Here is a 24,426-nt window from a genome sequence, read left to right on the forward strand (position 1 = left end):
GGGAGCTTAGCTAGCCGAAGTGTTTTGAGTCAATTTCTATCCTATTTGTTTCCTCCAGAATGGTTAGAAAATTGGCTTGGCCATCAGCCGTTCACCTCTGGAGCCCTGAATTCAAAGGCTGCCATGGGTCACACAAGTGAAAGCTGGGCTTGGGCGGGAAGTCCCTTTTTTTTGCCCCCCCATCTGTTTGCATAGAGGCTCTTGGACTCTAGCACCTGAGCACCTCGCAAGCACTAACCCCCCCACCCCCCACCCCCCACCCACACCCCGGCTGAAGAAATGTAATTAGGGCCTGGCTTTTTTTGATGACTTTAAGAGACTCACTTGCCACATTCCTGAGAGCACTGAAAGCACTGAGCATTGCAAGCTTCCCTGAAGAGGAGAGGATCGTTGTGAGAGGTTTAGCCATTGGCCATTAAGAGAAGCCATTCAATTTCTCCACCTCCCGAGGTTCACAAACCCCACGGGCTCTCGGAATTGCAAACAGGGATTTATTTGGTTTCTCTCTTCGTGGATTCCATGTTGAACAAATGCCCCAGTTCTGTGCTAGGGGGCACTGTGCTATGGGGGGAGGTGCCAACTTTGGGAGTTCAAATGTAGTTCTCGTGACCAAACCTTGGCACTTTTCACAAGAGCTGAGGGGTTGGTTCTGGTGTCCTAATCAAACGGAGATGTGGGTAATTACATCAGCTGATCCAAATTCTCCTTTCAGCTGCACGTGGTGTTCTTCACTTCTGGTCCCCAATAAGGCAGAGCACGCCTCGTTCATTAGGCAGTTGGCACATCAGTTTGCACGTCATGGTGGGATGGTTGTGTTTCAATGTCCGGTGGGGTTGGTTGTGTTTGTACGTCAGGTTGGCATGGTTGTATTTCAATGTCAGGGTGGGTTGGTTGTGTTTGCACGTCAGGTTGGCATGGTTGTGTTTCAATGTCAGGGTGGGTTGGTTGTGTTTGAACGTCAGGTTGCATGTCAGGTTGGGAAGGCTGTGTTTGCACGTCAGGTTGCATGTCACATTGGGTTAGTTGTGTTTGCATGTCAGGTTGGGAAGGCTGTGTTTGCACGTCAGGTTGCATGTCACATTGGGTTAGTTTTGTTTGCACGTCGGGTTGCACATCAGGTTGGATTAGTTGTGTTTGCACATCAGGTTGGCATGGCATTGTTTCACTGTCAGGGTGGGTTAGTTGTGTTTGCACGTCTGGTTGCACATCAAGGCCGGAGGACTGCGGGGACATGTGCGGTTGCAAGTCAGCTAACAAATCAGTTTGAGGTCCTGTTTTTTGCACATTCGTTTGCAGAGTCATGAGGGAGGCTTCTGTTTGCACATCACTTTGCACGTCAGCGGCCAGATCAGTTTGAGCTAGTGTTCTTTGCACATCCATTAGCATGTTCGTTTGCACGGTCGTGCGGGATGCTTGCGCTTGCATGTCACTTTGCCCCGATGTATGAGATAGCACTCTTTGCACATCATTCTCCAAATCTCTTCCCGCATCAGCCTGGGCCCCTCCATGCTGTAAGTTATCCTCAGTTTGCTTTTTCTGCCTCTGGGCCAGTCTCTCCACCTCCTTCATGAACCGAAGGCACAGCTCCTCCTGCCAGGGAAGAGCCACGCACTGCACCGCCACGGGCAGCCCCACGGCTCCTTCCACAGCCTGCGGAGGAGAGAAAAGCAGTGGAATATTATTAGGGACACTCAAAGGACCTGTGCTGCCATGCGGAGCCGGGCCTGTAGACCAGGGGTGGCCAACCTGTGCTCCGGAGCCACAGAAGTTAATGTGCGGCTCCTTGTCTAGGCACCAGGCCCCAACTTTCCAATGGGCTGGGGGGTGCTCACTGCTCAACCCCTGGCTCTGCCCCCACTGCACCCCTTCCTGGGCCTTCCCCTGAGTCTGCAGTGCCCTCCCTCCTCCCCCCCAGAGCCTCCTGCACGCCACGAACCAGCTGATTGGGAGGTGCGGGGAGGGAGGGGGAGGCGCTGATTAGCAGGGCTGCCGGTGGATGGGAGGTGCTGGGAGCGGGGTTGGGGGGGGCTGCTGGGGGGCTGCTGATGTATTACTGGGGCTCTTCGGCCATGTACATTGGTAAATTCTGGCTCCTTCTCAGGCTCAGGTGGGCCACCCCTGGTCTGGAGCCTCCTTCTCTTTGTGAAAGAAGAACGGAAGGATCCGTCCACAGGACCCAAGGTTGGACTACGGGTACCCCCCTGCAGACATACCCCCTCCAGCTTTAATCTGGCTAGCTCAGGAGCAGTGAAGCTGCAGCCGTGGACGCAAGTCATTATCCAGGGTTCTGGGCTGGCTTGTACATCCCACGCTGGAGCATTCATGGCCAGCTCAATGAAAGCTCCCTTGGGTATATCTACATGCACTGTCATCACACCCTGTGATTGCACTGGGGCCAAGAGTGCAGCTGGTAATATGTTAGGCCATGACCCATGTTCCCCAGGGGAGTTGGGTTGCAGGTTATTTTGCCATCAGCAGCAAAGCTAGCCATGAGCTAGTGGGCCTGGCTGTGCACAGGTGGCCACCCGCTAGAGTGCTCTCCAGGACACAGCGGCCCAGCCAACCCCAGGGAAATTTTCCCTGGCCCAGCAGGGACCCTGTCGCAGTGGATCGAGGCAGTAGCCTCTCTGCTCTGCAGAGCAGATTTGGTCCCTGTAGTGGGGCGACTGCCCCACTCCCGCAGAACAGGGGTTAAAAGCAGCCCTGGAGAGGGCTGCGGCTGGGAAAGCTAGGCTGATTGGGGAAGCAGCCAGCTGTGGCCAGCTCAGCTAGGACCCAGCTGGCCCCGATAAGAGGGCTGTGGGCCAGAAGCTGGAGGAGTCTCTCTAGTTCTGGAGAGAAAAGGACCTGGCTGCCTGGGAGAGAAGGATACCTGAGGCAGAGCAGTGCTGGGGATTAGGGCAGGGGAGCTGGGGAGCTCCAGCCTGGTAACTCCCCAGGCTGCAGGCCTTGTTAAAGGCCCAAAAAGGTACTGGGGCTGCAGAGGGGCAGCCCGGGAATAGGCAAAGGCAGCGGGTCCTAACCCCTTGCCAATGATGAGTGGCTATTACGGACTGCAGTCTGCCCCAGTGAGCGGGGGCTAGATGATGACTGGCAGTAGCCACTGAGGCAATGTGGATTTAGAGGGCTGGGGGTTCCCCTGGGAGGGGGGACCCAGAATGTGGGGGTACTGCAAGGGCAGAACCCAGGATAAGGGGCACTGGGGTCTAGGAGGGACACGGGGCCAGTGGCAGGTGAGATACTGGTCAGGAGGAGGCGCGCCGTCTGCTGGAGAGCTAATTCCCAAGACGACCAGCAGGAGGCACCGCACCAGTGAGTCATCGACTTCGCTACAGGCCCTATCTACCAAAGAGAGAGACAAGGTCTACTGTACAACACTCACAATCCGCAAGGAGACAATAAACTAGAAAGCAACCACCCTGTGATCTTTCAGTAACCCCTTCATTGGGATCGGTATGACAGCTTCCATGTCTGTGGATATTAGAACGGTCTATGGCCACCTAAGACATCCCCCGGCTGCCATGGCCCCTCAGAATGCCATCGCAACCTCAAGGCCAGGACTCCAACCCGCCCACTCCAGAAACATAGCTCCCTGCGGCTTGAGCTAAAGGAAAATCATCATGAACAATATAGAGCCAATGGCACACAGTGGAGCAGTTCTGATTCCATTCAGTAGAGGGCAGTGGTGCACAAATACACACTAGCCTGGTCATTATAATGGATTGTTATCTACACGCCATGGTGGACAGTCACCCTTGCTCTGAAACATGTAGACTCTATGGATCTAGGGAATCATTCACCTGTGAAATCTGCATCTGGCCTGGACAGTTTGCTATCATGAGATATAGCAAGATCTGTCGAAAAAAGGCCGTGCTGCCCCCAAATCCTAACCTGCCTATGCCATAAAACAATGGAGATTCATCACTGTGAAACTGACCTGTCTCAGTCTCCTATCCCAGGGGTCATCGTAGTGCCCTGTGTAATGCTTCAGATTTTCCTCATCAGCCTCCGTAACGGTGGTGACCGGCACAACCCCGGCAGGGAAGTTTAAGACATTGTACAACATGGTAGAGGAAACAGCAGCTGGAAATGGGATGCACAGAATATGGTAATAAATCCGGGGCCATATAGGACTCTGTTACTGCACACTAGGATTATCCTGGCAGCAACAGGGCTCGAACTCAGACCCTCCCGCTCCAAAAGCAGAGACACCTGCCACTTGAGCTAAAGGAGCATTCCACTCAGCTTTTAGCAGTGCAGGGGCCTGTTACATAAGTACCCAATTCTCACTGTCTCCAGGACAAGGCAGTGACACACACCTGCACTAGCTGATTGAACGCCGGCACCTTGAGCCTCTAGCATTCTTGGGAGTTCAAATCTTACTTTGGATATCAGTGTATAAAATCTGTAGCCAACAGGGACTGCTTGGCTGTCAGCTTGCTGTGCAGCGTAGCCCCGGGAACTTCCTGAGAGCAGGAGTGTCTATAGCTACCACCCATCCTGTTACAATATAAAATCTGGAGTTCCCTGGGAGGAAGAACCTAACCAGGGGTCTAGTATCCTGACACTGCAAAATCCGTGAGAGAAATCAGAATCGATCAGCTTCAAACACAGAATCCATTTCTCCCCACTTTGGGGATCTGGTAAACGGCCTCTCTCTTTATACAATGGCCTGGCTCTGAAGACACCCAACCAGACTGAGATTTAATGGCTTGCAGTTTTCAGATGCTGGCAAAAACCGGGGAGAGGGGAGAAAGAGTTAATCAAAGGTTCCTGACCCACCAAAGAGGTTTGGTTTGGTTCAAATTTTGCAGGATGCCTTAGGCCAGTTCTTTCTTGCACTGCAACTTACCAATGAGTCTCCCAGGATACCCCAGGGTGAAGGCAGGGCCTAACACAGGACACAGGACGACATCCAGATCCAGGTCTCTCCATCTGGAGAGGAATTCCCTTCGGTATATCTAGAACAAGGCAGCACCAGGATTGCCCCAATTTGTAGGATGTAATTATAACACTTGGCTTTTGCTCTGAGGATCTGATTGTGCTTTATAAACATTAAGTCCCCACGAGGTGATCTGGGTGAGTAATTTGGAGAAAATAACAGGTGGAATTGACCCCTATAGAGGGTCAGAACAACTCTTATGGACCCTATGTCAATGAGGGTTTAGGTAAGATTTAAGTAGCACACAGCTCTTGTGCTTGCTCCTCTGCATGGCATGGTATGAGTTTCACCCTCTGCAAACAGTTTGGAAAATTCTCTTATATATTCCTTATTCCACACGATTTACCAATTTCTCCAATGCCTAAGTCTTGATCTGCAGATTGTTTGCAAATAGCTTAGTGGGAATATTTGAACTCCCTCCTTTGATCAGTTGATCAAAGACCTGATAGGTTGATCGGTCCCGTGAGATGATTTCTGTTCCTGGATTAGATGATTTGTGTGCAGGGCCTAACTAACAGCCGCGCAAATTTCAAATTGCATATTTGAAGGGATAGTTCTCTGAGCTTCAAAGTTTGCATTGTGGTTGGTTTTAGTTCTGCAATTCGAGATTCACTGTCACTGACTATTTGTGCATAAAATTTCCTTTTGACCTGCACATGCACTAGTAAAGCTTGTTTACTAGAATATTTATGGAAAGTAAACACATAGCATGAACACAGCACAAATATTCAGATACCACTAGGCTAGGCCTGGTAAAAGAGCCTAGTTAGAAAAGTTAAAATATTCACAGAAAATTCCCTCTCCAATATATATGGCTGGTAATTTCCTGCTAATGTTCCATGCTGCTGGGACTGCATACAAACTCTTTGGTGGCATGGAAGATGCTAGCAGAAGCCTAGATGTCCAATCCAGAAGAGCTGAGTTTGCATGTGTCCCAATGGGTGCTGTTGTAGGGTGAAGAGCTTACAGGATTTTGGTTTAAAGGTTGTATCACTTGATGACAATGCAACTGACAGTGCAATGGCCACTATGAGACTGGGGCAATAGTTCATTTCCTCATTTCCTGTCTAAAAACAGTGCTTTTTATCTTTTCTATTGAAAAAGTCACATTACCATCAATGCAGCATGCAGCTTCGAGAATTCTTTCGGCGACCTAAAATTAGCCGGACAGAAAAAAGTGACAGAGATTATTGAGCGGGCAGGTGACTGGTTCACTACCAAATTTGGACACAGTGTCTCCATATGGGTGGTGTGTGAATGGATGAAATATCGATAAAGCACAATGCAGTCGCCATCCGGTTTCTTAACACACTGACACCCCCCTCTAGATATGCCAGGCAACATAACTCTCTTTTAACACAAAACACGCTTCAAATATGTGGGAATTTGGAATGGGCCCAGGAGAATAACTGGGGTCCAAATTTCATAGCTGGCCCGTTTCTGCAAAGGCCTGAACCAAGAGCCTTGATTCAGATAGCCCTGAAATTTGAAGGGGATAAAAAAATTTGGCTCTAGGGGAAAGGGATAGCTCAGTGGTTTGAGCATTGGCCTGCTAAACCCAGGGTTGTGAGTTCAGTCCTTGAGGGGGCCATTTAAGGATCTGGGGCAAAAATTGGGGATTGGTCCTGCTTTGAGCAGGGGGTTGGACTGGACGACCTCCTGAGGTCGCCTCCAACCCTGATATTCTATGAACTGTGTAGCTCCTGCAGAAATCTATTGGGTCCTTTAATTTCCAGGAAACTCAGTAGCACCTCGACATAGTAGGTCTAAATTCTTAAAGTGATCACTCATCATCATCACCAGGGCCCCAATCCTGCAAGGAGCTCGGCGCCTGCCCAGAGCGGCAGTGAAAGCAGAAGGGATCCACACAGGAGCAGGGGTCTACGTGTCCACTGTCAGGGTGGGGCACTGTGGGACGGCTTCTGAAAGGCAGCACCCGTCAATGTAAGTGACGAAGCGTCGACACAGACGCTAGGTCGACCTAACTGCATCGACCTAAGCGCTACGCTTCTCACGGAGGTGGGGCTATGAAGTCGGTGCAGTGGGCAAGTTACATCGGTGGGAGCTGCATTTTAGGTCAACCTAACTCGGTAGCGTAGACCAGGCCTCGGTCTCGTTGACATAAGCCTGTGCGCAAATGCTTTGTTGAGCTGAAAGCGTCATTGAGACTGATCAGGTGAACACAGCCGCTGCTCACCGATTCTCAGCCAGGGTCTTTCTAGTCCACAGGAAGCTGCAACCCTTCTCAGACTCTTTCACCCAGATGTCATGTTTTTCCCCTCACTGGAGTGGACATTCTGGGCCAGATCCTGAGCTATTGCCTGCCTAGCTCCACTGAAGTCAAGAGAGCCGTGCTTATTTACACAAAAGATCTGTCCTTCTGTTTGCCATGCACTTTGTAACACACACACTGTACAAGGAACTGATGTGGCCTTATTCACCAATAGGAGAGCTACACAGAGGAATAAGATTTGGTCCATTTTCTTTACACTCTTCTACCCCATGGATTCCTTGGTTTTTAATTAGAAAACAAGCCTCAAATCGGAAATGTCCCTATATTTTGCTTTGAGAATTTAATTTTTTTCCTCCCAGTTGAATTCCCCTGCAACCCAACCTTGCCTCAGTTTCTCTTCCATTCAACCCCCATCCTTTCTAGACTGCGTTGTGTGTTATGGCAGCAGCTTTTAACATTGACACAGGGATTCAAAATGAAGCCAGAATAGGAACTTGGACGTGACATAATTAACACAGATCCTAGAACAATAACTATTCATGGATTATACCCTCCCCCACATCATGCCCTTCTGTGACGATATGCAAATGATCAGTCACTGTTCACAGGACTATTCTCCCCAGCAGCTGGTAATAGCAGTTTCCATGCTTGCTCTAAGGATCGCTTGCAACCTTTCAATTGTATCGATAGGTGGCAGTAACAATTTCACAATTGGTTCAAAAGTATTTACAATCCATTCACCCACCCCTGTTGATTCTACACGGAACATACGTCACAATTCACGGTGATGTCCCAGGAACAATGCCATCAGATGTCAGCCCAGCAAAGTCATTCTGAAGCAAGGAACTTGTGCTGGAAAGATCTTTCTGCTTCTACACGGCTATAAACTGTACTGTGAAATCATCATTTTCTACAGTTACTTGAACAGAATTAAAGTTGAAAAAACCGCCTCTTACCACACTCCACACAGTGCATTCAAATAACTGGAGAATCGAGGGAACTGAAAAGAGACATAAAACCGTCAATGAGCATCATCATCATCATCGGGAAGCCAGAATCAGGGCAGATCGTCGAGAAAGGTTTTCAGTGGAAGGGGTTCTGCTCAAACAGCTCCAGAGGCATTGATGTGGCACACGCCGGGATGCACATTTTGTCAAGCAAGCACAGACACTGCAAGTGATCCACTAACAAACTTACCATGGGCACAATCTTTTAGTGACAAAACTGAAGATTATGAATAGGGCCCTACCAAATTCACGGTCCATTTTGGTCAATTTCCTGGCCATCGGATTTTAAAAATCATAAATTTCATGACTTCAGCTATTTGAATCTAAAATTTCATGGTGTTGTAATTGGAGAGGTCCTAACCCAAAAAGGAGTTCTGGGGGGGGGGGGTCGCAAGGTTCTTGTAGGGGGGGAGGGTTGCAGTACGGCTGCGCTGATGCTGACGGCGGCGCTGCCTTCAGAGCTGGGCGGCCGGAGAGCGGCAGCTGCTGGCTGGGCGCCCAGCTCTGAAGGCAGAGCCGCCGCCAGCAGCAATGCAGAAGTAAAGGGTGGCCTGGTATGATATTGCCACCCTTCCTTCTGCGCTGCTCCTGGCGGGGTGCTGCCTTCAGAGCTGGGCGCCCGGCCAGCAGCTGCCGCTCTCCGGCCGCCCAGCTCTGAAATCAGCGAGAAGTGAGGGTAGCAGTGCCGTGACTCCCCTAAAATAACTTTGTGACTCCCCTGCAACTCCCTTTTGGGTCAGGACCCCCAATTTGAGAAATGCTGGTCTCCCCCGGGAAATCTGTATCACATAGGGTAAAAGCACACAAAAGACCAGATTTCACAGTGGAAGACCAGATTTCACGGTCCGTGATGCATTTTTCATGGCCGTGACTTTAGTAGGCCCCTAATTATGAATGATCTAACTTCATGTATCTTTCCCAAACATTTAATTCTGCAAAATCAAAATACTAACGAGACTCTGCTGTGCTTGCACAGCGTGTTACAGCTGAGGATCTCAACGTAAGCATGAATCATTATCCCCACTTTGCTGATGAGGAAACTGAGGCACAGTGATCAGCTGTAGAACTGGGAATAATACTCAGGAATCCTGATTCCTATGTGCCTGCTCTGGCCACTAGAGAGACTCTCTTCCCTTAAGGCTGTGGCTTGAAAGAGGATGGAAAACAGTTTACATCTTGCCTGATGGGTGAAATTCACCCCATGCAGAAGGTCAGCACAAACTCTATTACTCACATAAGTCGCACTTTAGCCCCGGGATAGCTTAGTGCTAGGCTTCTGCCCAAGGGAAAATTTGACCGGCTGAGTATTTAAACCAACCAGAAAAACAACATTAATGTTTAAAGAGCCTCACAAAGAGAGGAAGGCTAGCCCAGGGACTTGGGATGTTGGAAGAGCTAAGTTCAATTCTCAGCTCTGTCACTGACTTCTAATGTGTCCTTGGGCAAGTCACTTGTCTCAGCTGCAATGGGGATCCCTGCTCTGCCTCCCAGGGGGCTGGGAGGAATTCAGAACTGAAGGTTATGGAGGCTGTGCACATTCCTATATGGAGAGAGGACCACTCCCATTGTTTAGATTTTCCAAGGAGTGTTTCACTGGACTCCAAAGCCCCATGGATCCACCCCTGTGTCTCTCCCTAGTGTCCATGTCCTGGCTTGCTCACCAACATTTCTGAGTTATAAGTTTGTTCCTAGGCATCTCCTGCACTCAGTGTCCGGTGTGATGGTTCGTGGTTCACACTGATAGTCAGGAATAACGCTGTAGTGAGCTAACTCAGGATGTAAGGTTACAAGCTGGGCTTTAAGCCGGGTTACCATGTTGACCCTTTCCCCGAGCAACTATCCCAAACTGTGTCAATACACTACGTGTTACCCAGAAGGAGATGGTTATACTCTGGGGGCCTGCTTGCTTTTCACTCGCCCTGTGTAAATCAGGAGTAAGTGCACTGAAGCCACTCTGAGTGAGAGCAGAACCAGACCTCAAAGGAATTTAGGTACCTGTCTCCCATTGATGTCCATGGGAATTAGGTGCCTAGCCCTTTTGAGGATCGGGGCCTAAGTCCCCCCTGAGCCAGCTGTGAGTGTGAAACGTGCCCTCTCTCCGGCACTGAAGGGAAGAAGAGGTAACTTACCAGGGGTTTGGTGAGGAAAGCCAGAATCTTCTTCAGGAGAAAGGGGAGTTTGTAGCAATTGATCTGGGAGCAGGAGTTGGGATCCACAGTCTCCAGTTCACTGGGAAGGGAGACAGAAAGGAGGCAGTCAGGATGAGCCATGGGCCTATCCAGTGCTGATTCCTAGCCAGAAGATGTCTGACATTCATTATATAACAGGTTTCAGAGTAGCAGCCACGTTAGTCTGTATTCGCAAAAAGAAAAGGAGGACTTGTGGCACCTTAGAGACTAACCAATTTATTTGAGCATAAGCTTTCGTAAGCATCCGATGAAGTGAGCTGTAGCTCACGAAAGCTTATGCTCAAATAAATTGGTTAGTCTCTAAGGTGCCACTAGTTCTCCTTTTCTTTTTTCATTATATAATACGGACCTCAGCTAGCCCCTTTCAGCCAAGGAGATCAACGTTCTTTGCAAACGAGTACACCTAAGACTGAGAGATCCCCTGGAGACCAGGCCAGGCTCCTGCAAAGAGGCAGTCACCAGATCAGTTGACTTGCAGACCTGTGCGCTAGCCACTGCATAAGGTGCAAGAAATAAACACTCCCCTGTTATTAAGCAAGAGGCTGGAAAAGCCTGCCTCCTAGCCTCCCTACAGCAGTAGCCTAGGTTATCATGTTACTCTTCTTCATGGCATCACTCAGTGGCACCAGCTGGCTTATTGGCTGACCCCTTGCCTGGATAAACGCCAGGGTATGCCCAACAGGAACTGGCCCAGAGGTTCTAGGCCAGTGGCAGCTGGTGCCCAGAACAAGTGGTGGGGCTCAAGCAGCAGGCAAAATGACATTTGGCCCCATGCTCTGTGGCCGAACCCCAATAGCCCAGCTGAAGGCCGTATTCCCAGTTCAACGCTTCCTTCCTCTGCCCCTTGCAATCTCCGAGTGCGACTACACCGCACACTAAGCCCAGGCTCTGACTCAGGTTTGCGCACAAGCCCCACTTCCATCGACACCCACATCCACGTGACTCAGGTCTGCAAGTGCTCCAGATCCAGGTCATAAGACCCTGCTTGGGGGGCGGTCAAAGCCCAAGTCCCACTGAAACTCAGGTCCAAGCCCTGTCATTCTGCAGTGTGGACACAGCTCAAGCCACAGAGCTGAGTCAGAAGGTCTGTGTGGTGCAGGATGGACGTGTGAGCATAGCTGGGAGACCCAGGTCCCGCAACTATAAACCCAGGATTACAAAGCGGTGTGGATGCTCAAGCACAGGCTTGGACACGCTGTGTGTGTAGTGCAGACATATCTAAGGCTACATTTTAGTCACGGGTATTTTTAGTAAAAGTCATGGACAGGTCACGGTCAGTAAACAAAAAGTCACCGCCCGTGACCTGTCCATGACTTTTACTAAAAATACCTGTGACTAAAACTTGGGCAGGGGACCGTAGGTGCTCTGGGGGGGTGGGGGGGTTGTCCGGGATGCCACGGGTGCTGGGGGAGGTGGCCTGGGACCCCTGCTGGTGCTGGGCAGGGCGGTTGGTGGGGCTGACAGGAGCTCCCTCCCTGGCTCCACGTCCCTGCAGCTCCTAGGTGGTGGAGGGGCACGAGCACCTGCTACAGCAGCTCCCATTGGCCGGGAACTGCAGCCAAAGGGAGCTGCGGGGTCAGGGCCTGTGGGTGTGGGCAGCGCGGAGCCCCCCCAGCCCCTCCACCACCTAGGAGCTGCAGGGCTGTGCCAGTGGGAGCCCCCCCACCACAAGGTAAGCACCCCCCTGCACGCCCAACCCTGTGCCCCTAGCCCTGAGCCCCCTCCCACACACCCAAACCGCTGCACCTCTGGGCCGGGCAGCTCAGCGCCCCAGCACCTCTGGGCTTGCTGCACCAGGTATGAGTGTAAAAACATTGCTTGAGCCCCGGCACCTCTTTCATTACAAATTAAGCACTGCCTCATTGGTGGGGCTTAGCTCCCCCGGCCTGTCAGGACCAGCCCCTCCTATAGCAGATCCGGACCACATTGGCCCCGGCTGGAAGCAGGCGGGACTCCATGGAAGGCAGAGCAGACAGGCCCGCAGCACTGCTAGGCCATGGTCCCAGTTGCCTGCTGCTCTTTCCCTCACTCCAGGGCTTCGTTGTGGAGCCCCAGCCTGCTGTCGCTAGTTCCACCCACCCCGCTGCGCATGGGCGGGCTAGGTCACACTTACAGTTTCTCAAGTAAAGCCGCGCCGCCATCGGCAAACAGGCCCTTCATGAAGAGCTCGTTCATGACGTAGTCGATCCGGGGGGGGATGAACGGGATCAGCTGCGTGAAAGACGAGGTGGTTCATAAACCAGGGGACAATACTTCCTTGCGATTACTTATATTCTGGTAGAATCCAGAGGCCCCAATTGAAATTGGCGCCCCCGCTGCGTTGGGCGCTGTACGTACACATGGTAAGAGCCAGTCCCTGCCCCAAAGGACTTGCAGTGCAATCTGAAAGGTCCTAAGGGATGTAGGCAACCCAATTCTGTTGCAACGCAGCCCTTGCCCTTACAATCAAACTATATTGGACAAATAACTGGGCGAAGGAAGAGAAAAGGGGATTGCCTGGCAGAGCCAGGAATTAAACCCAGATCTCCGGAGTGTCACTGCAGTGCTTTCTTCACAAGACCACCCTACCTCCACATAGCCAAGATCTGCAGTACAAACAGGACTCTCGCTCAGCACCCATCTGCACCCGGGACACTTCTAAGGGTGCAAGCCGCATAGTAGCCCATAATATTATCATCCTTTAACTCCTGCCTAGGCTCATTTGCTAGATGACATGAACACACCTAGGAGTGTAATAATGCTCATCAATGGCTGTGGGGTTTTTTTAGGAGTTCCTGCGTAATATGGGTGTAAATACTTAGATTTTAAAAGAAAGTGGAGAGGAGAGGAGAGGAGAGAAAGCTTTTCCTATTTTATTCAATTTATCCTTTTTCTTTGACATTTTGTCTTACTAAAAGTAATACCATACAGTCATACCGTACAGCATCTTCTAGCCAAAGAACCAAAAGCACCCTCTAAAGGTCTGATTAGCCTCCTTTTACAGCCGAGGCCCAAAGAACATAAGTGATTTGCCCAAAGTCACATGGGAAGTCCACAGAGAGTCAGGTGCAACTCCCAGTTTCTTAGTCACTAAAACCATTTTGCCAAAGTGTAAAAGCAACACCAAAACACATAGGATCAGGTCCTTTGCTGGCAAAAATAAAACCAGCATAGCTCCACTGAGGTCACCAGTTTACTCCAGCTGGCCCACAAGTCTTTACATAAATACTGTGTTTGTTTTTGTTTTTAAAATTAAGAGCAAAAGATACTCCAGACTTTAGTGGGGCCAGGTAACACAGAAGAATTACTGAGAGCATCCGTCTGTTCCCCAGAACAACTTACCTAGTAGCCTGAAATTGGATGAATAATTTACATCCAATGGAGAGACTACACGGCACAGATATGAGTACAGTAGAAATACCTAGACAGAGTCTTAAACGCTAATTTGCAGGAGGAAGTCTGAGTGCTACCTTTGAATGGAAAGGAGAGAAATTAGAGCTGGCTGAAGATGTCTTTTTCCATCGGAAAATGCCATTTTATCGAAACTGAAATTCCACAGGAACATGCTGATTTCAACCAAATTTTGCTTTTAAAAGTATCAAAATGAAGCATTTCAAGAATGTTGAAGTGTATTTTAAAATTTAAAAACCACATGCCAAAAGTCAAAACGGAAACGACACTGAAATTGAAAATTAAACAAAACACCAATTGAGCTGAAGCAAAGTTTTCAAGAGTTTTGTTTCATAGGAAGTGTTGAAATTTCGGTTTTTCATTCTGGTTCAGGAAAAAATATTTTTCTGAAATGTTGGAATTTCCCATGGAACAAAAATTCCAGTTCCTAACTATCTCTAGTTGCAAGATCTTCTCGTTAGCTGATCCTCCTGTGTTTGTGAAAGGCATTTTAATCATTCTATGTTTCATCCCAATCACAATCAAGGTAGTGTGATAACTAGGTACAAATATATGGTTCTCTGTTGCCATCTGGCATGAGACCTGGTAGGCTTCAGAGGGTTAATTAACCTACACCTTGCAGTCAGTCAGGTTGCTTCTCCTTATCACTTTGATTCATGTAGTTACATGGACCCTATGAATGAATCTGGCTATGAACGAACAGGCTGATGCCACTGAACGTACCATGTGTCCAGCCTCCTGCAGCAGCATCCTGGTTTCATTCACAGCCCGTCTCATGCAAGGAGGTAGCAGGAAATAGCCATCCGTGTCATAGTACCCGATCCGAAGGGGGGTGGAACTGGAGTACACCTGAAAGGAGACATACCTGTCCTTAACGTCTCCAGAACTGTGGGGAAAATGGGATTAAACCACTATCGACCAGACTCTTCCCAGCTGGGGCTAATGATGGGCAAACCTCCATCCTCAGCCCAATCCTAGGAGGTCTTGATTCTGATCCCTCCCTTCTCCCAACTCAAAGATCCTGTCCCCAGTGAGTTCTCTCTCCCAACAAGCCCTGTGGTTGTGATTCCATCATGGGTGCTCAGATCTGTTATTCTCTCTGTCTCCAAGGCTCTAGCCAACAGCCTCCTTCAAGCCCCACACATTCCAGGGCCTCCCCATGTCAGAGGGTCCCCAGAGGATGTCCTCCCACACCCTGACCCCAAGGATACCGGGTCGTAGAATGTGAAGACGTTGGCCAACTAAGCCAACATCATCATGGCTTTTTAGACCACAACGTAAATTTCAGCAAAAGAGGGAGCCTAATCAGTGTGACTGTCTAATGTTATTGGTCACCATTCAATGACCTACCTTCTCGTTGAAGGGCAGGGGTGGCACTGTGGGGTCCAGGCGGAACATGTCGTCACACAGGAGCGCTTTCATGCACAGAGCCAGGCTGTCCACGTCCCTCGCCATTGGCCCGACCATTCCTGTAACTGGAGTAAAAGAACACACATGCAGCTAACCACTAAGCCAAATGTTTGAGCTTCACCCAAAGTAGCCAGGTGTATCAAGGCCAGGTATGCCTGTAGCATACACACCAGTCTCCATGTCTGTCTACAGTTGTGATAATAGAGGTAAATTAATATTTTGAAGATCTAGAATGAACTGTGCAGCTCATGGAATAAAAAACTCCATTTATGTCTAAGTTTGACCTCCTCAGGTGCACTCTGCCCATATAGCATCTCTGACGGAACTGCTCCTACGGTACCAAATCTTGGAGAAAGAAGGAACCCACCCACCCCCCTGCACGTGTGCACGCTCACACACACACAAACACACACAGAAAAGCATTTCCTCCCCCCCAAAATGTGGATAAGGTCCAAGTTCAAGGTCCCGGGGGCAGAGCTGTGAATAGTTAGCCCGGCATGAATAAAGGGCTTTCTATGGTCTAATAAGGGGCTGTCACAAAACAGGTCTGCCTGAGTGAGGACTGGAGAAATTGACCCCCTGAGCCTGTCCCAGAGCTGAGCCAGGGAGGGACACAGCAAGAAGTCCATGCGTCAGGAGGGCAGAAAAGAGAGTGTATGGGAAGAGAGCGCCCTTCTTGAAGGGCTAGGGAGCATGGATGGGAAGAGAGGCTATTCCTAGGAGTACTGTGTCCAGTTTTGGGCCCCACACTACAAGAAGGATGTGGATAAATTGGAGAGAGTCCAGCGAAGGGCAACAAAAATGATTGGGGTCTGGAACACATGACTTATGAGGAGAGGCTGAGGGAACTGGGATTGTTTAGTCTGCAGAAGAGAAGAATGAGGGGGGATTTGATAGCTGCTTTCAACTACCTGAGAGGTGGTTCCAAAGAGGATGGTTCTAGACTATTCTCAGTGGTGGAAGAGGACAGGACAAGGAGTAATGGTCTCAAGTTGCAGTGGGGGAGGTTTAGGTTGGATATTAGGAAAAACTTTTTCACTAGGAGGGTGGTGAAACACTGGAATATGTTACCTAGAGAGGTGGTAGAATCTCCTTCCTTAGAAGTTTTTAAGGTCAGGCTTGACAAAGCCCTGGCTGGGATGATTTAATTGGGGATTGGTCCTGCTTTGAGCAGGGGGTTGGACTAGATGATCTCCTGAGGTCCCTTCCAACCCTAATATTCTATGATTCTAGGGACAGCGGAAGTTTTGGTGGATCTGAGTCCCAGTCACTATATCCCACCTTTGGCTGAAACTTACACTTAAATGAGCATTTCCCAGATTTCATATCCAACTGAGTGGCTCACCATCGAGGTAGGACAGTTTCCATTATAATTAGTATTTCTTTGCATTACAGTAGAACCCAGAGGTCTCAAGCGGAGCTCGGCTTTGTACAAGACAGACCGTAATCTCTTTGGGACAAGGGACTAAGTAGGCAAGAGACAAAGGAAGGGTTATTACCTCCACTTTACAGATGGGGAACTGGGACACCGAGAGGTGAAGTGTCCTGCCCAAAGTCACCCAGGGATGGAACCCTAAATGCCTGTGTCCCAGTCTAGTTCCTCTCGCAGACCCTCACCGTGGTTAATATCTGTTGCCAGAGGTTCAGACCGAAAAGGTAGTTGAAAAAATGGCTCACCTGTTTGGACGTAACTGACAGGGCCGCTAGCTCCGGAGGGATCATGGGAGATAGAAATAAACAAACACATAAATACTGTGGATAACAATAGGAGGCATTTGAAGGGGGAAGGGGGGACAGGCAAGAGAAATAGATTTAATATCTGTCAGCAGATCAACTGCCAAGTTTAGTGATAAGGGAGAAACCCACCCAGTTGTGGGATGAATCAGCTTACAGCTGACCCAGCACCTAGTGAAATCAAGGGAAAGGCTCCTATGGATTTCATTGCCCACTGGATCACCTTTAATGAGGAAAGGCCAATCCTTTTTCTGCACAGATAATCTGGAAATATACGGTGCCCCTCTCAGTGGGGTAACCACTGAGAATGGAAGGGGAGCAGCTCAGCGCTAGCCCCTCTACCTAATCCACTAGGGTCCTATTCTCCACCACAGGATACAGATCTGGGCCCCAAATGAAGCCGCTGGCAGTTACTCATACCCTGCAAGGCAGAATTAAGTCCCAAGGAGTTTAAAACAAGACCTGCCCATGCAGGCCCCAATCCAAAGATCACTGAGACCACTTGGAGTCTTCCCAATGATTTCAATGGCATTTGGACACAGCCTTTCAAGGTCTGTGATGATACTCAGAGAGAGGGGGCTGGGTTTTCAATAGGCTTGGATTTGATTCACAAGGCCGAGGACCAGGCTGGCTTTGGGCTATGGGTTTTCACCCCCAGTGGCGGCAATTCAGGGTGGGGGGTACTTGGTCTCAGCACATGCTGTGCCATGGAAGCTCCTTGTTACCTGTGAGGGGCTCTGCAGAAATCAACCATCAGTCCCTTGTGAGTGCCGCAGAAACCAACGCAGCCCTTGGGCCAGCTGGGAACAGGTCTCAGCACTTACCTCAGCCTGTTGCCCGTCGGCTTGAGCCCGCACAGCCCACAGAAGCTGGACGGCAGGCGGATGCTCCCACCTATATCTGTCCCAAAGCCCAGGATGGACCCTCCTCCAGCAATCAGCGCCCCCTCCCCTCCAGAGGAGCCGCCGGGGCTTTTTTTGTGATTCAGCGGATTCACCGTCTGGCCAAAGATCAAGTTGCTGCAGTCGTAGCTGAGCGAGATGGAAAGCATCAGTCAGTTAATAGAAGTGAGCTCAGTTCCCTGCATCACATTCACTTCTCTAGTGCTGAAGGACACGGAGGGCTGCTTAACCTCTCACCTTCCCGGGACATGTCTGAAGTGACTACAGCACCCAAATCTCAGCTCAAAAGACCATTGAGGCCGATGGGCAAAAGAGCCCAGCAGATCATCCAAGACCAAATGTCCTGACTCCTACTTCAACGGTGATCTCAATAAAGGGGGACAACCACAGGTCACTTGCTGCTGGTGAATAAGGTAAAACGCAGCTCACAACTGGAGAACAACGGCGGGGGGCGGGGGGGGTAGAAGTTTGGGTTTCCATTATGCCCCTGATCCACCTACAATATAGTCCTTTATTAGCAGGGCCCTACCAAATTCACACTCCATTCTGGTCAATTTCACGGCCATAGGATTTGAAAATTAGTCAATTTCACGTTTTCAGAGGTTTACATCTGAAATTTCACAGAGTTGTAACCAACCCAAAAGGGGATCACAGGGGATTGCAAAGCTGTTGTAGGGGGTCACAGGATTGCCACCCTCATTTCTTGCAGCCCCGGAGCTTCCTGCAGCTGGAGGAGGTTCCCGGAGGTGGAGGTGGGTCTGATCTCCCCATTTCTGCTGGGAGCGCCCCAGCCAGGGTCTCCCAGCTGCTAGTCTTGGCCAGTCATGGATTAACCATGCCCAGGAGCTCCGGACCATTTGGGGGCATCCCGAGCCCAGCTCTGGGACTGCTGCAGCACAGAAGTGAGGGTGGTACCACCCTCACTTCTGCACTCCTTCTGGAGGTGGGTCTGATCTCCCCACCGAGAGCAGTAGTGTAGGGGAAGGACAAGTCATGTCCCCCCCCATCCTGCCCGGACTAGCAGCTAGGAGCCCCAAGCCGGGGCACTCCCAGCAGTATGGAGGAGATCAGATTTCACAGGGAAGGACTTATTTCACGGTCCATGACCCGTTTATCATGGCTGTGAAATTGGTAGGGTCCTATCTGTTGGAGAGCAGTAACCTCAGCATATTTCTCCTGCATAGGTGCCTGGACTATTGCGGCTGATGGCACAGCAGGAGAACTGCATGGAAATTTCCTCCCAGCGGGAGCTGCCAGAGCCCTTGCTGCTGCCCTGTGTGAGCATTTCTGAGGTAAACACAGGAAGGGGGAGCAGGGCCTGAGCCACCCCAAGTGCACAGAGTTACTAAGAGCCACGTGGCTCTCGCTCAGCCCTTTCCATCAGCACCTTCCTGAAGCAAAATCCCCAGCAGCGCTGGGAAGGCTCTCTGGTGGGGTGGGGGGCACCCTACACTGAGCACAGAAAGAAGGGATACATTAACTTCCACTGGATCTTGAATGTTCACTGTCCAGTTGGGACCACCTTGCTGCTGAGAGTAGTCCCAGAGAAGACAACGGCCCAGTTCCTCAGAGGTTATTAGGCTCCTAACTCCCATTGATTTCAACTGATGTTAGGTGCCTAAATACCTTTGGATCTGAGCCAACACGATTAGTCACACGGGCAAGGCAATGACAGTCTGGCCTTTGGAGTTTCTCTCTCTCACTAAGCACTGAGAGCCAGATTTGAAGGCTACTGGAGTCAATAGCTGTCTTTCCACCCTCCCACACCGATCGCCACGGCAGGGGGATATGGAAAAGTAGCAATCCTTGTCACGAGGAGAACTGGCCAATTACTTGATCAAGCACTGGGAGATGTTGGTTTTCACAAACGGAATGGCCCCCTGGTTCTTCAGCACCTTCACTAAGACGCTGTCCTCTTGCTCCGGGTAGCCGAGGTACTGTCCCAAGCCACAGGTGGACACGTGACCCTTGGAACGGGGGCAGACACAGAGCATGTTAGATACACGGGACTGACACCATGGTCACCACGAATGAAACCTCTGAGCCCTGATGTGAGGGGTAGAAACGGACAGGCAGCTGCCTCCCCGTGTCCTCTGGTACGTGGCCACTAATGATGATACAAGGGCTGGCAGCTCCATTGAAGGTCCTCCTCTCTCTCCTGGGGGTCATATTTCTGAGCGATTTCCCCCACATGTCCTGACTGCTCTCCAGTCCCAGCCATGAGATGCCTTCTTACAGTCTGACACCCCCTTTTTCCCCCGCAGCCCTCTGCAAGTCACCCCCCTCTGATATCTCCACACCCCTCAAGGCAGCTGACTCAATCGATCACAGGGATCTTTCTGCCAACCTGGCCCTGATGCTGTTTCAGTGCAGTCTCATTGCACTCACACTCTGATGGCAGAGCCGTAATCAAGCTCACCGATATTTCAGGGCTGAGCCAATACTTTTAATGAAGTTTAATGACACTGTAATGAATCCACAGCCACATGGAACTTCACAGCATCAGCAGGGATAGAACTCAGACCCCCTACTCCGAAAGCACAGCCCCCTACCCATTGAACTAAAGGAGAATCTCTGGTCCACTGGCAGCAGCATAGAGCTTTTGACACATATGAACAGTTTCACTTCTATCCAGCAGAGGGCAGTAGTGCACAGCCACATGAACTATTGCTCTTTATACCTCTCAATACAGTGGTCCATGTATTTTACTACCAACCCCAACGTATTGCACTCCCTTATCTCAACATGACATGCGTCTTTAAAAAAGGGAAATACAGAAGCACCTCGTATCCAATGGGATCCTTGATACTGACAGGAACGCCATACAACGACCCTTTCTTCTTTTGCGTCCTCACTTCCTGGAGCAGGTGCACGCACCCCTGAATAAAATCTGTCACACAGTTCACGTCCTGGTTCACTTCTAAGGCCTTGCCGAGGAACCACAGGAGGGAAAGAAAGGGTCATTCACCTCTTTAGACCTTTAATTCACCCTGCATCTGAGTTTATGCTTTATAACTAAGGAAGAAAAGCAAAACCTTGTACCAAGATCTACGCTGGAAAGTTGTTTCTGATTAAGGTAGGGTGTGAAGTTAAAGTGCAATAGCTATTCCTGATTAACTCCGGTGTGGACACTCTTATTCTGAAACAAGAATGCCTTATTGTGTTTCATGGCATAGAAATAGAGAAGTTAGATTAAAAAAAAAACACAAAATACTTTTGCTGCAAGGTTACAATGTAACACAACTTTACTGCTCAGAATTCAGACCCATAACACACACACACAAGAATGCAAAAAAAACAAAAAACAAAAAAACAAAAAACTCAACAACAGAGAGAGACAAAACAGGCTGCTACTTAAAACAAAAAGGCACAACTCACTCCACCTTACTCTAGCTGGCTAGCTGCAGACTGACTGCTGCTGCGTGCTACGCAGGTCTTATGCTTCCCTATAGAGCCCCCTAGTGTGCAAGAAGGACAAGGAAAACCTGGCACCTTAGAGACAAACAAATTTATTTGAGCATCAGCTTTTATGAGCTACAGCTCACGTCATTGGATGCAAAACCTGAGAACTTAAAGTGATAGATCACAATTTTCAGTTTTTAATACCCCACAGAACAAGACATTCTGTCTCTGGAATAAGCATTTCCACCCAGGGACCTAATCAGGAACAATTTTGTGTGTAGACAGACAAGCCCTAAGTGGAATTGGTCCAGGCAAAACTCCTAAGAAATCTACAGGGGAAATTTGCCCTAGTGCAGAGGGCCAGCCCTAGATCTAACCAACTCTGATAACTTACTTCAAAGAGAAATTTTAAGCAAACCATCCCAGTTTATCCTAAATCTAGCACCAGTTATTGTTATTGTATCTGTTAGAGTAGGCCTGGAGGACCCAACCAAAATCAGGGCCACCCATTGTGCTAGGCACTGTTCAGACACATAATGCATCAGTCCCTGCCTGGAAGATCTTACAGACGAAATAGCAAGTTAAAGGGAGCATTATAATCCTCATTGTACAGTTGGTTAGCAGAGCTCAAGGCAGGTTAATTCATTTGCCCAAGGTCACACAGGGAAATGTGTGTCAGAGTCTACAGTTTAAGCCAGATCACCTGAGTCGCAATCCAGTGCTTTAACCACATCCTTGCTCTCCTGAAGAAGGAATGAGTTCCTCACCTTGTCCATGTACGTGTAGAGGACACTCTCTGGCGACAGGGAACCTTCCTTCAGTTTCTTGACCAGCTCAATAAGCGGCAGAGAGAGGATGCAACTGGCCTGTACCTCTGGGTTCTGCAAGGTGTAGTAGATACATGGCAATTATTGTGTAGAGCACAGAGCGGGTGAAAACTTTCAATCAGTTGTTTTCCCCCCTAAATATTTCCCCCTGTTTTCTGACCAGCCCTCACAAAGAATTGCCCCCAGTTCCGGGGTCAGCTTCTCTCTCTATCTTGTCTCTGGGTTTGCGATTCCCATCGACATCTGAAGACCTGTGAATTCAAGACAGTTGCATTTCATTGCAAAGATGGTCAAATTCCACCCCGGCCCCAAAAAAGAACAAAATCTGCAAGATTTCCTGTTTTCACTCCCAAATGGTTCTAATTTCTGAGCAAACAGCTGCTTTTCCCCCCAGTGCTGTCCCAGGAAATTTGGCTGAAAACACAAACAAAATCAGTTTTTACATCAGTGCAGTATAGGGTACATGACACATAGACGCTCATTTGCAAGTTTCCATGCCGAATGTGGTCTGGACTCATTGCTAAGGATCTCTTGCTGCCACATTATTTATAGCAATCCTCTGCGTAGCTCAGAACTGTTAACTTCAGATGCGGTTTGGTCTATGACGCAATGCATTACATCAAATTCAGCCTGCTCCACCAGCTCCAACTGCTACCGGCAGGGTGCACGGTAAAGTCGAATTTCATGTAACCCATAAAAAAGAATGAGCTCAGGGTCTCCCCAGGTGGTAGGTCACTGCGTAGACAGGAGATGGGGCTGTAGCTCCGACAGCATTCAAATGAGTTCACTGATTCTGACATACCAGGTTGCAACTCAGCTAAACAGTCTGGGGTTATGTAGGAGACTTGCAAATAATTTAGGGTCTGATCCTGTTGCCCTTAACATGAGCGGTTCCTTATTCCATGAGTGAGGCTAGCAAGCTTGGAGCCATCCTGGGGTCCTGGATGATCAGGGGACAAAGCAAATCTCACGCTGGGAGACAGGTCTGTGTGCTATGGGGTGAGGTTGATAGCTAAGCCCCCTCTGTGTAGGAGATTATAAAGGAAACTTTTGGGCAGAAGTCACAAGACTTCAGGGATCATTCATTCTCCCGACTCTGAGGGGAGTTTTTTTGCAGCTGGACCCAGGACACATGTATGTGAGATTGTTAATGAGATGAGCGTGCATGATCCTTTCTGAGGATGAGAGGAATACCCAGGTGTGTCACCTCTTGTTTGAACTGCTGGACAGCTTCTTCCATCTGTCCCAGGGCGCGCACTCGGTTCCTCCTCGCCTCCTGCATCTTCTGCTGCACCAGCTTCTTCACCATCCACTTGAGCCCCAGGAAGGCCACGGTGGAGCTGCAGAGCAGGACGGAGATAACGCTGGGATCCAGCTCCACCTCCGGCAGCAGCTGCCGCATCTTCTCGGGGATCATAGCGAGACGGGCCTCACCAGCTACCAGGGCGCCCTGAAATCAACAGGGCCAGTAAGGAGAGGCCGCTTCGGAGCCATTCGAATACCACCCATGATCAGCCACCAGCAGCACAGACCACGACCGCTGGAGCGAAAGGAGGGTCAGCAAATGGAAGCGCTGGATGTTGGTGCTTCTCAAGGGGTCTCGCTTTAAGGCCCTGCTTTCCCAAAGGGCCTAGGTCCCTGCTACAGTGGGGCTGTGGGAGTGGGGACATTTTGCAGGGCCTTCCTGCCAGGAGGAGTTCTGCAAGGTGCAGCCATGCGGCCAGTAAGATCCGTTCCCCTCACCCCACGCCCTGGTGTCCTGTCGCTGCAGGATCTGATCAGCCTCCACTGACAGGAGCAGGAGCTACTGGTGGGAGAAGTGGGCCCCAGACCGAGCAGCAAAGCAAAGGTCAGCCCATTGCACCAGACTGGCTTAGGTGGCCTGCTGGGGCGGACGCTAGGGGCCCAATCCCCTGGGGGGGTTAACTCCCAGCAACATCAGACAAAGACGAAGCAGGCGGGGATTCAAACCCTGCACCTTCCCATCCTTGCTCCTTCCCTGCACTCCCCCATCCATTCCCACCCCCTTCCTCGCTCCTTCTCTGCACCCCATCCCCTACCCCTTCCCCCAACAACCCCCCACACCTCCACCCCATCTTCACTCCTTCCCCAGACTCCCTCACATCCCATCCCCCTTCCCTCCCCCTCTCCCATTCTTCCCTGCACCCCATTCCCCCACCCTATCTCCTTCCCCTCAGCCCCCACAGCCCACCCAATTCCTCCTCCTTCTCCACAGCCCCCCACACCTCCACCCCATCTTCACTCCTTCCCCAAACTCCCTCACACCCCATCCCCCTTCCTTCCCCCACCCCCATCCTTCCCTACACTCCATCTCCCCACAACCCATCTCATGTCCCCTCCTTCCCCACAGCCCCCCCCACCTCCACCCC

General features: G+C 50.2%; 1 protein-coding gene across 1 annotated transcript; it reads right to left on the reverse strand.

Annotated features, from left to right (window-relative positions):
- Window positions 1–768: 768 nt before the first annotated feature.
- On the reverse strand, window positions 769–23,453 carry LOC144268990 (vitamin D3 hydroxylase-associated protein-like). Its single transcript, XM_077824393.1, has 15 exons — window positions 23,244–23,453; window positions 21,977–22,090; window positions 20,591–20,734; window positions 19,641–19,774; window positions 17,730–17,936; window positions 16,849–16,874; window positions 15,112–15,236; window positions 14,485–14,610; window positions 12,485–12,582; window positions 10,312–10,411; window positions 8,132–8,175; window positions 6,056–6,095; window positions 4,853–4,961; window positions 3,938–4,083; window positions 769–1,650 (listed from the first exon to the last, which is right to left on the reverse strand). The coding sequence occupies exons 1-15, from the start codon at window positions 23,451–23,453 to the stop codon at window positions 769–771; spliced, it is 2,505 nt and encodes an 834-aa protein (XP_077680519.1).
- Between the last annotated feature and the right edge of the window lie 973 nt (window positions 23,454–24,426).

This window comes from Eretmochelys imbricata, chromosome 8 (genome assembly GCF_965152235.1).
Source record: "Eretmochelys imbricata isolate rEreImb1 chromosome 8, rEreImb1.hap1, whole genome shotgun sequence".
Taxonomy (NCBI): Eukaryota; Metazoa; Chordata; order Testudines; family Cheloniidae; genus Eretmochelys; species Eretmochelys imbricata.